The sequence below is a fragment of the Morus notabilis genome, unplaced genomic scaffold (assembly GCF_000414095.1).
Source record: "Morus notabilis unplaced genomic scaffold, ASM41409v2 Scaffold338, whole genome shotgun sequence".
NCBI lineage: Eukaryota > Viridiplantae > Streptophyta > Magnoliopsida > Rosales > Moraceae > Morus > Morus notabilis.
Genome location: NW_010358348.1, coordinates 57812 through 73859, shown reverse-complemented (window position 1 = coordinate 73859; position 16048 = coordinate 57812). Strand labels below are relative to the sequence as shown.

Here is a 16048-nt window from a genome sequence, read left to right as displayed (position 1 = left end):
TAGTCTTTAAAAAATAAACAGTAGTAAGGCATTTTCTCTTTTACGTATGTTAGATGATATTAGGAGCCCGTTTGGTTAGAGGATTCGTTCTCTGATTCGAATCATGGTTCATGATTCGCTACAGTATTTTCTCTCACAAAAAACACACGTGAATCGAAAATGGTTCTAATCTATGAACCAAATGAGCTCTAGATTATATTTAGATTAGATGATTGAAAAAAACAAGAAATCAAGTTTAGACGTAATATGAACAAAACGGTCTACATGCATTTTACATATGTTAAGATAAGATAAGATTAGATAATAGTAGATTAAAATATTGCAAGATAAAATTGTTTAAAAAATTTTAGATGAAAATAATGTTTTGATGGGTAATCATAAAAAAATATGCATAAGGATAATTGTTGATATAAAAGGTATTACACAAAAACAATTAAGTAAGGATACATTTATCTCAGTCATTAACTAAAATGAATATATATATATATATTATAAATATATATATAAGAACACATATGAAGAAATTAAAAAGAGTGAAGTTTTTTTGGTAGTATATTCATACCAGTAGTGTCTATTTATAACAGTTGAATCGTGTGAAAATCAAATCAGGTTGAAAAGTATACAAAACAGACAATTTCTGATACAAATACTTTCAGTATAAATATGGATAGTTTATTTTTTTTAATCTTACTAGAGAAGCTCTCTAAAAAAGAAATTAAAATGCAGAAAAAGTAAAAAGAAAGGAAAGAAAAAAGGGGAAAAAGGACTAAAAAGAAAAAAAAAAGAAACAAGAATAAGTTGTCACATGATAGTTTTTGGAAAGTAAAGCCTCTTTTTATGTATGTTAAAGTAGATTAGATTATATTATATTATCTGTTAGATTAATGATCAAAAGAAGAAGTGATGAAGTTGTGACGCCACAATAGATTCAATATCGACGAGTTTTTCGTACATTTTACATATGTTAAGATAATATAAGATTAGCTAATAATAGTTTAACTTAAAGGATTGCAAGAAAAAATCTGTTTAAAACGGAAATATATAAGGAAAAATATGTTTTATTAGGCTAATCATATAAAACATGCATTAGGATAACTTTTGATATAAGAAGAATTATATAAACAAATAATTAAGTAGAGACACATTTAAAAAAGTTATCTTAGCCATTGACAAAAATAAAATAAGGAATAAAAAATTATATAACACACGTATAAATTATTTTTATAAGAGTAAAGTTAGAAAAGAAATATTTTTAAAAATCACACCGTAAAAAATAAATTGTAAAGAAACACTGACTAAATAAAAAACAAAAAACAAAACATTTAAAAAAAAGGTAAAAAATATGAAAGCAAAAAAGGAAGGAAAAGGGGCTAAAAAGAAGTGATAAAATAGGGGAAAAGGGGAAAAAAGACTAAAAAAGGAAGGAAAAAAAAAAGCAAAAAAAAAAAAAAAAGAAGTTGTCATGTGGTAGTTCCTCGAAGGGAATAGTAACGAAATATTGTCCTTTTTAATGTATGTTAAATTATGTTGGATTAGATTAAATAACGAGGTATTGCTTCTTTTATGCATGTTAGATGTTAGATTAGATGATTAGATGAAATTGAGACGTGAACATACATGGACGAAAACGGTATTCATGCATTTTACATTTGTTAAGACAAAATAAGATTAAGTAATAATAGTTTAAAGGACTGGAAAAAAAAAAAAACTGTTTGAAAAGGAAATATCTAAGGAAAAAAATGTTTTATTGGGTTAACCATAAAACATACGCATAAGAATAACTTTTGGTATAACATGAATTATACATAAAACAATTAAGTAGAGACACATTTGAAGAAAATTATCTTAGTCATTAATAAAAATAAAAAGGGAATAAAAAATTATATAAAAATACATATGAATATGAAAGAAATTATTTTCATACGAGTAAAGTTAGAAAATAAATGTTTTTGAAAAACACAACCTAAAACATAGACTATAAAAAATTATTGACAAAAACAATGCAAAAAAAAAAAAAACAACCTAAAACATAGACTATAAAAAATTATTGACAAAAACAATGCAAAATATATATATATATATATATATATAAAGAAATCAAAAACCAAGAAATGCAAAAACAAAGGAAAAAGAAAAGCTAAAAACGAAAATGGGAAAGAATAGTTAAAAAAAGGAGAAAGAAGAAGAAGTTGCTTAGTCATTGGGAAGTGAACAATACTAAGGCATTGTCTATTTTTATATAGGTTTAGATTTAGATTTATTAGAGTTGGATTTAAATGAATGAGCATTTCTAAAGTGATAAATGAGAGATAAAATTTAATAACACTAATGATCTTAAAAAAAGGCAACATGATGACCGCAAGGATCTTTTTATTTCTTTTTCTTTGTAACTATGCTTGATTGCATATCTATTTCTTTCCTTTGTTTAAGTGTAATACAATACCTTTTCTTGGTGGAATATATTTATATACACATCCTTATTATATATTAGTACATTTACACTTATATTGCAAATCTTACAATACCTTTTTCTCGGTGGAACATATTTACATACACACTCATTATATATTTATACATGTATACTTATATAGCCTATCTTTGTTCTTCATCTTTTTTTTTTTTTTTTTTTGTGTATGTACTTTATGAAACTCCTTTTTAGAAGTAAAATACAAGGAATCATATAAAGGGCAAAACAAACTATTCCTTTAAAAGTTTTGTTTTTTTGTTTTTAAAATTTAAAGTAGACTTTCCCATTATTTAGAAGATAAACATTTCGGCATGTGGCTGTGGTGTCATAAATAAAAAAAAAAAAAAGACGAAATTAATGAATATTATTGTTTCCTTAAAGAACGTATCCTATGCGCTTCAACGATGGAAACCTAAAGTCTTCCACATTTATAATTCAAATTAGTATATCTTGTTCTGTGCTTAATTGGAAATCCCATATAATCACCAATAAAAAAAAAAGTAAAATACTATAGGAAGAACGAGTGAAATAACATAATTAGTAGAGTAATTAGTAAATTATAGCATATTTTTTTTAAATTTGATAATTTAAGTTTTAAACATTATTAAAAACTTAAAAATACCCCTAAACCTCTTTTTTCACCTATACTTACCCCTAAACATCTATTTTTTTAAAATAGTAAATTATAACATATTTTTTAAAATAGGTAGATTATAGTTAAGTCCACCATGGCCGGCTTCGGTGACTAGAGGCCAACTCCGACGACGGTTTTTTCGACGGCCGACTCTAGCAACCGTTTTTTCGGCGACTGTTTAACACTTTATTTTGGTAAATACTGTATTTACCATTAAATATTGTATTGACTAATAAATATCTTATTTGTCTAAAAATATAGCCACAGACTCCGGCGACTATTTAACACTGTATTTACCGGTAAATACCATATTTACTAATATCATATTTAACCTAAAATTCAGGCACTGACTCTAGCGGCCGTTTAACACTGTAGTTACTGGTAAATATCATATTTTTTAGTAAGTAATGTATTTATTAGTAAATATCATATTTATCTTAAAATATATTTACTGATTTCGGTGACCGTTTTAACACTGTATTTACTAGTTAATTACTGTATTTATCAATAAATATCATATTTATTAGTAAATACTATATTTATTTTAAAAAAAATATTGAAACCCTCGCAGGAGGGGTAAATTGAGAAAACAACGTATTTTTTTTAGAATGAGAATTTAATACATGCTATAATTTACTATCATTTTAAAAATATGCTATTTACGAAATATGCTAGATGTTGTGTTTTCCCAATACTATATTGCATATTAACGACCAATTTACTGCAAGCTCGGGCTACCCAGAAGTTTGACTGCTAAAGATCTCAGTTGTCTGGTTTCACATAACCTCAAAGTTTTCTTGAATAATAATAATAATGAAAAAGATTAGAGAACATGATTAAGAAATATCTTCATATAATGGATTATTATTATATATAAGTTGATCAGGTTTTGTGTTTTGCTAGAAGAAACTAGATTCGGCTCCCGATAAAACCAAACTAAATACATGGCTTAAAGTTGACATCACCTCAGTTAAATCTTACTATATAATCAAAGTTATAATCAATCAACGTAAGTTCAAGAAAAAAAAAAAAAAAAAAAACTAAGTTATTATCAATGAAGTTGACAGCTTTGCCCCACCCTTGTCCACTTGGAGACCCAACAACGGTGGTTGCAAAATTGCAAAAGTTTCGTCTTTGGACTTGATGGACCAACCGTGACCAAAAAAGGTAGTAACAATGAAAAAGAAAAGCACACAAATATATAATATTAGTGCATATACATTCATAATGGAGACTGCATCATTAATTATCAAAAGTTTCAACTATTGTACTCCTCACCCAATATTATTGAATTAAATTCATATTTCCCCACTTCATCACTAACATAAAAGACGAACAAATCGGTGGTTGCAAAAGAAAACCTTGGACCAGACAAAAAGAAAAAAGGAAAATAATTTAGTAATAAAGTATAAAAATTATGGCCCTATTTGAAGTTGGTTTTATTTTTATTTTTCACATTTTTTGAGAAAAAAATGAAAACGAGAGAAAAACGGTATTTGACACAATTAAAGATAAAAAACAGAAATGAAAATAATTTTTTATTTTAGTGTAAAATGGGAGAGAAATGAAAAATGACTTTTAGTCGTTTTTTTATTTTTTGTTTCCGTTTTCTCCTCTCCTGAGCACAGAGTGAGAGAGAGGGAGACATTAATGAAATTTTTTATACTGAAAACAATCTCTTAATAAAACTACCAAATGTATTTTTAAAAATAATTTCTGTCTGAGATTGAAAACATTTTCATTTTCATTTTCATACGAAAAATAAAATTATTTTGAAACGAGTTCTAAATGCACCATATATTTTAGGAAAATAGTAGAAAATAGGCCAATATGAAAAGCTTAAGAAAGTATATAGGCCAATTTTTAGTTATAGAAATTAATAGGCCATAACTTGTCAAGTTATGGTTCATAACCAGATAAGTTATAGACAAACTTGTCAAGTTATGGTTCATAGCCAGACAAGTTATGGACAAAAACCGTAAATAACTTGTCAAGTTATGGTTCATAACCAGACAAGTTATGGACGAAAACAGTAATTTGGCCTATTTATTAACTTATGTAAATTATTAATCTATTAATTTTAATTCATCTCAAGTCTTGATCTATTTTCCTCTTTCTCCCTATATTTTATAACATTGTGTTTAACTTTAAATTCGCATAATATTGTGTAATATTTTATTATTATTTTATTATTATTTTTTTTATAAAAAGCTTTCGACGTAGAGTCACAATACTATTGATTTTGACTACATAATTTAAATATCACAACACATATGATATACGACTGAGTACCATGGAGTATTTTTTTGAATAGCATCGAAAGGTTGCTGTCAAATATGACCTTATAATCTATGAGTAGGGTCTCTCCACTATAATATTCCTCTGTTTACTTTTTTATTTTTTTTATATAATTATGATATAATGTAGTGTTAGACAATAGATGTACATTACCAATTAAGGGTCATTGAATACGCTAAAAAGAGGGGACACAAAATGAGTGTAGCACACTGTAAGTGACCCAGCGTGAGCCAAAGTCATTTTCGGAGGTTGAAATTACTACAAATTGATTAAATAGACTCCTCGTCGTCAGCTTGCGGTGGCTCCACTGTGATTATGAAACTCGCAAGATGATAATTGGTTGAGACTTTAGACTTTTAGACTTTAGATTCGATTCTCAAAATTTCTTATTACCCTGTTATATATATGGAAGCTTTTCCGTTAAGACCTTCTTATTAGTAGGGTCTAGTTTTCGTTATAAATTATATCAGATTAAAAATATATATATATATATATTTTTTTATCCTGCTAAAAATTCTTCCATTATTAACTTTTTTCTATTTACTTTTTCTTCAAAAAAATATGTACATATTGTTTTTTATCCCGCAAAAAAGGTTCTTCTATTATTAACTTTTTTTTATTTACTTTCTCTGATAGGCCAACCCATTAGTACAATCAGAATGTGGTTGAAAAAAAAAATGAAGAAAAAAATAATTTTTAATACAGATTTAACGGATAAAAGATAAAAAATTATAAAATTTTTTTTTTTCAAGTCTACCAAAAATAACTTCTTCATATATATATATATATATATATTTTTTTTTTTTTGCGTGAGACTGAAAGCCAAAAGTGAAGAGTGAGAGTGAGTGATAACTAAGGACCCAGCAACATGGACAGCTTATGTAAGGACGATAATATACGTACAAAAGCAATAGATTAAAATATCGAGGAAACATAAAAATACATTAATTGAGAAAAGGAATATGCAAGAGTAACATGAGCTGTAATGTGCTGTGCCGTGCGGATGTACATGCGAGTGCAAACCAAACCATAAAAGATTGGAAAAATGTTCCCAAGAAATATTCATTTGGGAATTGGGGTTGTAAATCTATGGACGAAGTTCCAATCTATTATTTTAGACATATTATGAAGTCTGTTTTCAGTAATACGACAGTTTAAAATTGATTTGCATTGTCATTTTGTTTAAATTATCTGGTCCCACTTAATAAAAACAGTTAAATTGTTACTTTTCTATTGAATTTTTAGTTAGCATAATAAGTTAGTATTTTCTAATCCATTCCGTAAACAATATTTTCTTTCATAAAAAATCAGTGGATTCCCCGATTTTCAAAGTAGCATGCTGTTATTTAGTTCTTGGACTGATCTCATAAGCCCATTAGTTCTCTCTATTATTGCCATGATGCCATCACAAAATCAGATTTACCATCTTTGTAATGATTTTTGTGACGCATAAATAATTTGTATCTTTTGCTTCTAATACATTGAATTTGTCAAACTTTTCTTTTTCTTTTTTTTTTCCTTTTCTTTTCTAATCGAATTTGTTGAACTTTAAATTTACTGCATTGCACACTTTTTTAATTAGCAAAAAGAAAATAGAAAATTAAAATGCACTTGCGGTATTTAAGTCCCACAAATTTTCTTCCGAGTTATAGGTATTCAGAAAAGAATTCGTAGGCACTTTAAACAGCACATGTGCCTTTGCTCTCTACTAATATGAAACTCTTCTTTTTTTTTTTGAAAAAAAAGAGCACACACTTGGAAACAGATCACACACGCAAGTTAATTTAGTGGAGGACATTTATGTGTTAAAGTGTTACCTCCTCCCAAAGACTCTTAAAGCACATTTGCTACAAGGATTCTAAAATTTGAAATCATGATTCTAATTCAAATCAGTGTTTATTTACAAAAAGTAAAAAGTGATTCTGATTTAACTCACCCATAATTAATATTTAGTTTGGATGGTTCTAATTTAAAGTTTTAATCATGATGTTATGTTTTAAACCTGAATAACTCCTGATTTTAAAACCATCCCCCTTTGATTTTGGGTGGTTCAACTCCTAGGCCCGTTTAGTTCGTTCATTCAAATTTTTAATTCGAGTTGAGATATGACTCTATGTGAAAATTTTTTACTGTAGCAAAAAAGTTAGACGTGACTATTTCTGAGAGTTTCTTACTGTAACAAAACTCGAATTCTAAACTCTAATCGGTGAAATGAATAATGCCATAATTCTAGTTCTGGTTTCATGACCATAATTTGAACCTAAAATCATATCATGATTCTAGTTTTAAAATAAAATTAGAATCATCTTAATTTAAACTCTTATACCAAACGAAGCTTTATTGTTGATATTTTACGTGTTCTAAATTTATATGGTAAGAACTACCCATTATATGCTACCGTTAAGAACTACTGGTTTAATATTTCGATTAACTATTTAATGATTTATCATCCGTTCATTTTACCGATTCGAGTTTAGAATTCGAGTTTTGATACAGTAAAAAGCTCTTAGAAACAGTCACATTTAACTTTTTTATTATAATAAAAAACTCTCACATAAAGTCACGTCTTAACTCAAATTAAAAACTCGAATTAACGAACTAAACGGAATATTAATCTATGTTTAGGAAAAAAAATTTCACGTATGCAAATTTTTATTGTGCACATTTATAAATCAGATTATAAAAATTCTTAATTTTATAAATTTAAGTTTTATTATAATAAAAAATTATCAAAAATAATTATATCTAATTTTTTTATTACAATAAAAATTTTTTATATAAAATTATATATCAATTTAAATTAAAAAATCGAATCGAGCCTCAAATATTTCTCCCCCAATCAAAAAGAAAAAACTTTTTTCAGGGTGAGATAAGAGCATCTCTATTATTTTATTGTTACACAATAGCGTTTTGAATGATGACAAAATTGAGAGTGCAGATGATACAAGCTGAAATATCAGAGCGGTGACGTGCAGGCCAGAGAGACACCCTTGAGGGCAGGTGTCCACCAGTTTAGCGCTCAATACATTTCCATACACCCCTTTTCCTTTATTTGCTTTCTCTCTCCCCAACTGTTCTTTAGGACTCTTCCTCATTTTTCTATTTTTCAGTTACGTTTTTTATTCACTCGGTCTTTGGAAATCCCTTCCTCTCAGAAAGGCCGAGATTCTTCATCTTCAGAAAAGGTTTCAAAAAAAATTTAATTGCTGATTTTGTTTCCTTCGATTTTTTTTTTCCTTTTTGGGTTGTTTTCATTTGGATGGTAAATTGATTTGTGATCCAATCTGCAAATGACGTTCATATCTCTCTCTGTTTCTATTGCGCCTTTATAGAGGTCTTTCTCATCGGACATCTTTCTACCTTGTTGCTTCTTCAGGATTTCCTTTCCATTGCTCGATCTGTGATTCTTCGTTTCTTTCTCATCCAGGTTTTTACTCTAAAAAGCAATTCCAACGAGAATATATATATATAAAAAAATGAGTGGTGCCGTTCTTGTGGCTATTGCCGCTGCTGTTGGTAATCTACTGCAAGGATGGGATAATGCAACTATCGCAGGTATATTGGTTTTTTTTTTTTTTTTTTTTTTTTTTTTTTGGGTGCTTCAAAGATTCAAGCTTGATTTGTGTACTAATCGGTTCTTTTTTTTTTTTTTTTTTTTTCAGGTGCTGTTTTGTACATAAAGAAGGAATTCCACTTAGAAAGCCAACCCACTTTAGAAGGGCTGATCGTGGCCACATCACTGATCGGAGCCACTCTGATCACAACATGCTCAGGAGCCATAGCAGACTGGCTTGGCCGTCGTCCCCTGCTCATAATCTCTTCTATTCTTTACTTTCTTAGTGGTATTCTTATGTTGTGGTCTCCTAATGTTTACTTCCTTCTATTGGCAAGGCTTTTGGATGGTTTTGGTGTTGGTTTGGCTGTTACCCTTGTCCCCGTTTACATATCCGAGACAGCCCCACCTGAGATTAGAGGCCTTTTGAATACTCTCCCCCAGTTCGCTGGCTCTGGTGGGATGTTCTTGTCGTATTGCATGGTGTTTGGCATGTCTCTTTCGGAATCCCCCAACTGGAGATTGATGCTTGGTGTTCTTTCTATTCCTTCTGTTATATATTTCCTTTTCACTGTTTTTTACTTGCCCGAATCGCCTCGGTGGCTCGTGAGTAAAGGCCGGATGCTTGAGGCCAAGAAAGTTTTGCAGAGGCTGCGTGGCCGAGAAGATGTTGCAGGTTAGCCCCTTTCTCTGATGATCTGTTTCTTTGGAAGTACTTGATTACTGAAGTGATATAAGTTTATTTAATTGTTTGATTTGCGTAGAGGTTTAATGTTTAAATCTGAGGTTTTATATTTAGATGCTTTGTTAGGTTTGTGATTCACACTACATGATTCATAAGAGTAATCCTACACATCCCAATACTTGTACCATGTCAAGTGAATGACGATTCTTGGATTTCTAAGATATGGATTCTTATGAGTAGATCTAAAAGCATTTGCAAATGGAAGAATGATGATTCTCTTGTCCCAGCAGTTTGTTAGAATGAATTAGTACAACAGTTGGTATGTGTAGAATTGTCGGTTAACAATCTGGCATTACCTTGATTCTACTGATACTTGTAAGATGAACAGGTGAGTTGGCTTTATTGGTTGAGGGTCTTGGAGTTGGGGGTGAAACGTCCTTGGAGGAGTACATAATTGGCCCAGCTAATGAGTTTAATGATGAGCAGGATCCATCTGAGGACAAGGATCAAATCAAGTTGTATGGGCCTGATCAAGGTCTCTCCTGGGTTGCCAAACCCGTCACTGGTCAGAGCACCACCCTTGGCCTTGTGTCTCGGCATGGAAGCCTGGCAAACCAGAGCGGTCTTGTTGATCCTCTTGTCACTCTCTTTGGCAGTGTTCATGAAAAACTCCCGGAAACCGGAAGTATGCGAAGCATGCTCTTCCCACACTTTGGCAGCATGTTCAGTGTTGGAGGTGGTAGCCAGCCTAGAAACGAGGAGTGGGACGAGGAGAGCCTCGCTAGAGAAGGCGACGATTATGCATCTGATGCAGATGGTGGCAATTCTGATGACAACTTGCGTAGTCCATTGATATCACGACAGACAACGAGCATGGAGAAAGACATGGTCGCGCCTGCTCATGGAAGCCTCACAAGTATGAGGCAGAGCAGTTTAGTTCATGGTAATGCCGGGGAACCGGTTGGGAGCACTGGAATTGGTGGAGGCTGGCAATTGGCATGGAAGTGGACTGAGAGAGAAGGCGAAGATGGTAAAAAGGAGGGAGGTTTCAAGAGGATTTATTTGCACCAAGAGGGTGTCCTTGGATCTCGGCGAGGATCTATAGTTTCTCTTCCTGGTGGTGATGTTCAAGTGGAGGGTGACTTCGTCCAGGCTGCTGCCCTGGTTAGTCAACCGGCTCTCTATTCGCAAGACCTTATGCGAGAGAATCCAATTGGACCGGCTATGGTTCACCCGGCTTCAGCTGCGAAAGGTCCAAGTTGGAGAGATCTTTTCGAACCGGGAGTCAAACATGCTTTGTTTGTTGGCATGGGAATCCAAATCCTTCAGCAGGTAACTAATAGAATCTACTGTTCCTTTCTTTATCTTCTTTTTGAAAGATTTGGAACATGTTTAAACTATCGTTCCTAATCTTTGGTACTAGTCTTAGACAGGTTCTATTTTGTTGTCTGTTTAAATTATATTTGTATTGCTTGCCTCGTAACTCTTTTAGTACTTGTTCAGTTTGCTGGCATCAATGGAGTTCTCTACTATACACCTCAAATCCTTGAGCAGGCAGGTGTTGGGGTTCTCCTTTCGAACTTGGGACTTTCATCATCTTCTACATCTTTACTTATAAGTGGACTAACAACTCTCCTTATGCTTCCTTGTATCGCTGTTGCCATGAGGCTTATGGATATCTCTGGGAGAAGGTAATTCTTCTCCCCATTTATTTGTGTTTCTTACTGGCCGTTTGGTTGAATTCTTTTTAGATGGCAAACTTGTTGATTGCAATTTTTTGTTGCTTGTAATGTTTTTTTTCGTTGTTATCCTTACGGTTTATTTTGTTTACCCTCAACAAACAGGAGTTTACTGCTCAACACAATCCCTATCTTGATAGTGTCTCTTCTGGTCCTAGTCCTTGGGAGTGTTGTGAATTTGGGCAAAGTTTTTCATGCAACGATCTCTACCGCCAGCGTTGTGCTCTACTTCTGTTTCTTTGTCATGGGATTTGGCCCAATTCCTAATATCCTTTGCGCGGAGATCTTCCCCACCCGAGTTCGTGGACTCTGCATCGCCATCTGTGCACTCACATTTTGGATCGGAGACATCATCGTCACCTACTCGCTACCCGTGATGCTCAAGGCTGTTGGCCTTGCTGGTGTTTTTGGCATGTATGCAGTTGTGTGCATCATTTCATGGGTCTTTGTTTTCTTGAAAGTCCCAGAAACCAAGGGCATGCCTCTTGAAGTTATCACCGAGTTCTTCTCCGTCGGTGCAAAGCAGGTTGCAGCTGCGAAGAACGATTGATTTCAAACTTAACAGATCAAAAAAAAAAAATTTTGACAGTTTGTTTTATTTCCCTGGTCCTGTTTGATAATTTCTAATTTCCTTCTGCGGTTTGGAAGTGGTATTTTTATTTTTAATTTTTGTGTAGAAAGGATCATTTTCTTTATTGGCTCATTTGTCATATTTGGTATGCAACAAACTGACGTCTTCTTTGGCGTGTCATACTGTTTTTGGAGTTGAAATTATGGAGGGGAAGAACGTAGATTTCTGCCTATGACAAGAATAAGATTAAGATTTGTTGCCGTTGTAAGAAAAGAATGGCCAAAAGACTCTACATTTATAGCATGTATTCTCGACGTCTAGCGTGTGAAAGTGACAATAAAGGGGAATTGAAGCGAAATTGCCTTTGTAAGTACCAGTGTTGGCATGAACTTATTTCCCATGGCTCTTTAAAGCTCAAAAGTGCTCTAAAGAAAGTTATGGACAAATTTAACTGTCTTCTCTTGGTGTTAAAAAAACAAAAGAGGTTGTTTCAAACGGCCCCATCAATAAATGGAGTGCAGTACGTGTGCAAACATAACCACACAGTCAGGGCAATGGATTTAATTGGCAAGTTGATGAGAATAGAGTGCGTGACTAGAGTGGCAGTTATTATTAAACACACTAATACCAGTTAACAATTAAGCAGCTAAGCATTAACAATCAACACAATCAGAGCAAAAAAAGCGGCTGAGCATCAAATGCAGCAGAATTTTGCAGTCTAATTCACAGCCCAAATTATTGTTTGTTTCATTTCACCGATTTAAATTTAAATTTTAAATTTTGTTATAATAAAAAATTTTTAGAAACACATTTTTTTTTACTATATTAAAAAATTCTTACATAAAATCACATCTCAACTCGAATGAAATACTTAAATCAGCGAACTAAACGCCCGTCATCATTCCCTTTTAAGAATAGTTTTCTCCTTACTAAAGAACTACCTTGTATTTCATATTAAACCTAAGGAACTTGACAAGCATCACCATGGTTCGAGAACTAATATAAGACGGTTGCGGACGTTATGCCGTGTCATTCTATCAAAGGGGTAAAGTTTTAATCAGCCCGGCCTACATTAAAAAAAAAAAAAAATAGTAAAAAAATCAATATAAGCTTGACAAGAATCGACTCGGAGATCATGCTTTCCGTCAACGAGTTTCCTCAGTTTTCCAAAAGCAACAACGGACAGCAAGTACTTAAAAAGGAAAACCAAAAAGGGTAACAAATATTGACATTTGATTTGGATCAGAGTACATAATGATACATTAGCAGTAACACAAGATATGAAAGGCAGTAACCCCGACATATAAAGTATGCTCTCAAAAGTCAACCTTCCTGAGTAGCTCAGAGCCTTTGAAAGTTCTGATACCTTCCCACAGCCAGAATATGACGGCAAAACGGGCACGAGGAATGGCACTTAAGCCACCTATCAATGCACTTCACATGGAAGCCATGGCCACAGTGAGGCTACACCCTCATCACATCTCCATCCACAAACTCCGTCGAGCAGATTGCACATTCCAAGAGATTCCCATTGATTGATGTCTGGTGTGCAATTCTGGGGATAGATCGGAGACTCTTCCTGTCGAGGCCTCGGTTCGACACAGAGGACGGGATTGTGGTTGCTGTGAGGTACTACTAGTTCTTGTTGTGATGTGGTGGTACCATAGAATCAAAGCTATTCGCCAAGAGACCATGACGATGATGACACAGCTCAATATACACGAGGATGAGGCAAAGAGAACAATAGAGATAGGAGGTTTGACAAGGAGACACATCAATGGAAGATCCATTAGAGTTTGTCGGTGGGAGGGAGGGCCTTTAATCGGATTCTCCCCTTGCAAAGCACAAAAAGAAATGATAACAGGACCCGTCGAGCTCCAACTTTTGTTGACCAAACTATCTATTAACTATTGAATATGAAAAATCTTACTATACCCCCTTTCCAGATAAGAAGGCCATATTTAACTTGATGGATATTTAATCGTCTTCGGTAGCCACGGACCATACTCTCTGGTTCCAGGAAATGGAATTTCATATGTTAACACAAAGGCAGTCATACTCAAAATTCACCCTAGTAAGTCAAAACCACCGTGTGATTGTTGAGCACATTAAATATCCATGTTTTCAATTATATATAAACTTATAGCCACCTAACAACCGCGTGGAAATTGGTTCTTGGTCTCACTCTCACATCAACATCAGGAGTCTTCAGATGGGTTCACCTCAAAAGCCCACATTAGATTCAAGATCTCTGAGAATATGGAGCAAAGAAATGCCCACCAACCGATGCCAAAAAATAGAAAAGAGTAAAGGTGATATCAAGGTAATATCACTTCAAGACAATTCTCATTTTTATTTCCACAACGCATAAAACAAGTGCTACAAAAAATACAAGTATGGTGCTTATACTCATCACTGTTCAACTTCAAGACAATCGCTTTTCTTTTCCCATTTTTATTACTGATGTTACAAGAGAACTGGAAGAAAACAGAAAATGTTCGTTGAATGAAACAAGATTACCAGTTGAAAAATGGCATCCAACATTGCAACAAACATCAAAGAGCCAACTTCATCCACTTCTTCCACACCACAGCAAGCTTCCAAGGAATTTGCGCAAAAGCCATATTATCCTATTCATCTTTACAAAGCGAAAGCCGTAGCAGATGGAAGGTACAGTGAGAACGTGAACAAAGCAGCAAAATTCATCTGGGAATGCTACCAATAAGCCTAGCGCCGGTCCGGTCGAGCCTCTGAACGCTCGCCGCCGCCTTCAAGTTGCCGTCTCTCAAGAAGGCATCAACCATCCGCTCCCCAATCACTTTCCCCTTCTCAGCATTGTCCGTCACAGCCACTGCCGTCGGCCCGGCTCCGCTGATGGTGCAGCCGAATGCCCCGGCCTCGATCGCCGCCTTCTTCACCGCCTCCATGCCGGGAATCAGCGGGGCTCGCCTCGGCTCCACGATCTTATCGGCGGACACCGCCTTCCCCAGCCCCGCCGAGTCCCCTTGCAGCACCGCCGCCACCAGAGCCCCCGCCTGGCTGCAATTCCACACGTGGTGCGGCATCCCGATCTCCAAAGGCAGCACCGCCCGCATCTTCTTCGTCGGCGCCTCGAATTCCGGGCTCGCCAGCACGAAAAGCAGCTCCTTTTCCTCGGGAAAGCTCAGTCGGACGAACTCCAGAGGCTCGTAATTGCTGATCAGGACGAACCCTCCCATAATCGCAGGCGCAATATTGTCCGCGTGGTAACCGGAGACCTTCTCCTCCGATTTGAGACCCGCCATTACCAGCTCCTCAAGCCCTAACTTTCCTCCGAAAATCTCGTTCACCGCCACCGCTGCCGCTGCGGCGCTGGCAGCGCTGGACCCAAGGCCGCTCCCGAGAGGCAATCCCTTCTCGAGCGAGAGCGAGAGGCCGACGGAGCGGATGCCGAGCATCTTCATGACTTCAATGGCGGCGATTCCGGCACAGTTCCAGAGCGGGTTCTTGCTGAGCTTCTTGGCGTTGTCGCCGGTGATTTCCGAGATGGCGATCTCGCCGGGATGCACGTGGGGGTCAATGCTGAGGGAGACGAAGTCGCCAACGCCATCGACGGCGCAACCGAGGAAGTCGAAGCCTGGGCCAAGATTGGCGACGGTGGCAGGCGCGAAGGCCTTGACGGAGGCGTAGACCGGTTCGGGTTCGGTGCTGGTGAGGGGGGATCTAGAGGGAAGGGAGAGGTTGCACCTGAACAGGGGTTTGGTCTTGGCGAACGCTTTCGGTTGAGGGATTGTCACAGTTTTGATGGGAGATTGGCAACAGAACGCCATTGGAGAAAGAGAGAAAAAGGGTAGGGTTTTGGAGACAGTAACATATATGTATATATATATATAGAGAGAGAGAGAGAGAGAGAGAGAGAGAGAGAGAAGCAAACAAAACCCTGTCGTTCAAAGTGCAATCTGACTCGAACTCGATGATAAAGACAAATAGGGAGGGAGACGCCGTGAAACGTCCGGACAAGGCGAGTTGGTGTTTATGGGCCGGGCTTTAAGTTTGTCGCTTGAGAGTTTTGTTTTGTTTTTTTTTTTCTTTTTTAAAATGTCGTTTTAGGTTTGTCCTTCT

The 16048-nt window shown here is 35.0% G+C and overlaps 2 protein-coding genes across 4 annotated transcripts; one reads left to right on the top strand and one right to left on the bottom strand.

Moving 5' to 3' along the window:
* Window positions 1-8404: 8404 nt before the first annotated feature.
* LOC21396891 (monosaccharide-sensing protein 2) lies at window positions 8405-12179 on the top strand. Of its 3 annotated transcripts, none has more exons than XM_010092401.2 (6): window positions 8405-8584; window positions 8827-8954; window positions 9062-9628; window positions 10026-10969; window positions 11141-11328; window positions 11482-12179. In XM_010092401.2, exons 2-6 carry the CDS (start codon window positions 8876-8878, stop codon window positions 11924-11926), a joined length of 2223 nt encoding a protein of 740 aa, XP_010090703.1. In that variant the 5' UTR covers window positions 8405-8584; window positions 8827-8875; the 3' UTR covers window positions 11927-12179. The 3 variants fall into 3 exon arrangements, with proteins under 3 accessions (XP_010090703.1, XP_024017661.1, XP_024017660.1); XM_024161893.1 differs by having other exon boundaries at window positions 8776-8954; XM_024161892.1 differs by lacking the exon at window positions 8405-8584 and adding an exon at window positions 8615-8733.
* Window positions 12180-13140: 961 nt separating this feature from the next.
* On the bottom strand, window positions 13141-15868 carry LOC21396889 (homoserine kinase). Its single transcript, XM_010092399.2, has one exon. It carries the CDS (start codon window positions 15754-15756, stop codon window positions 14650-14652), a length of 1107 nt encoding a protein of 368 aa, XP_010090701.1. The 5' UTR covers window positions 15757-15868; the 3' UTR covers window positions 13141-14649.
* Between the last annotated feature and the right edge of the window lie 180 nt (window positions 15869-16048).

Coding starts and splice junctions, on each gene's coding strand:
- LOC21396891 (XM_010092401.2), top strand. CDS start 8,876: ATGAGTGGTGCCGTTCTTGTGGCTATTGCCGCTGCTGTTGGTAATCTA. Junction 9,629..10,025: donor TGGCCGAGAAGATGTTGCAG/GTTAGCCCCTTT, acceptor TAAGATGAACAG/GTGAGTTGGCTTTATTGGTT. Junction 10,970..11,140: donor GAATCCAAATCCTTCAGCAG/GTAACTAATAGA, acceptor GTACTTGTTCAG/TTTGCTGGCATCAATGGAGT.
- LOC21396889 (XM_010092399.2), bottom strand. CDS start 15,756: ATGGCGTTCTGTTGCCAATCTCCCATCAAAACTGTGACAATCCCTCAA.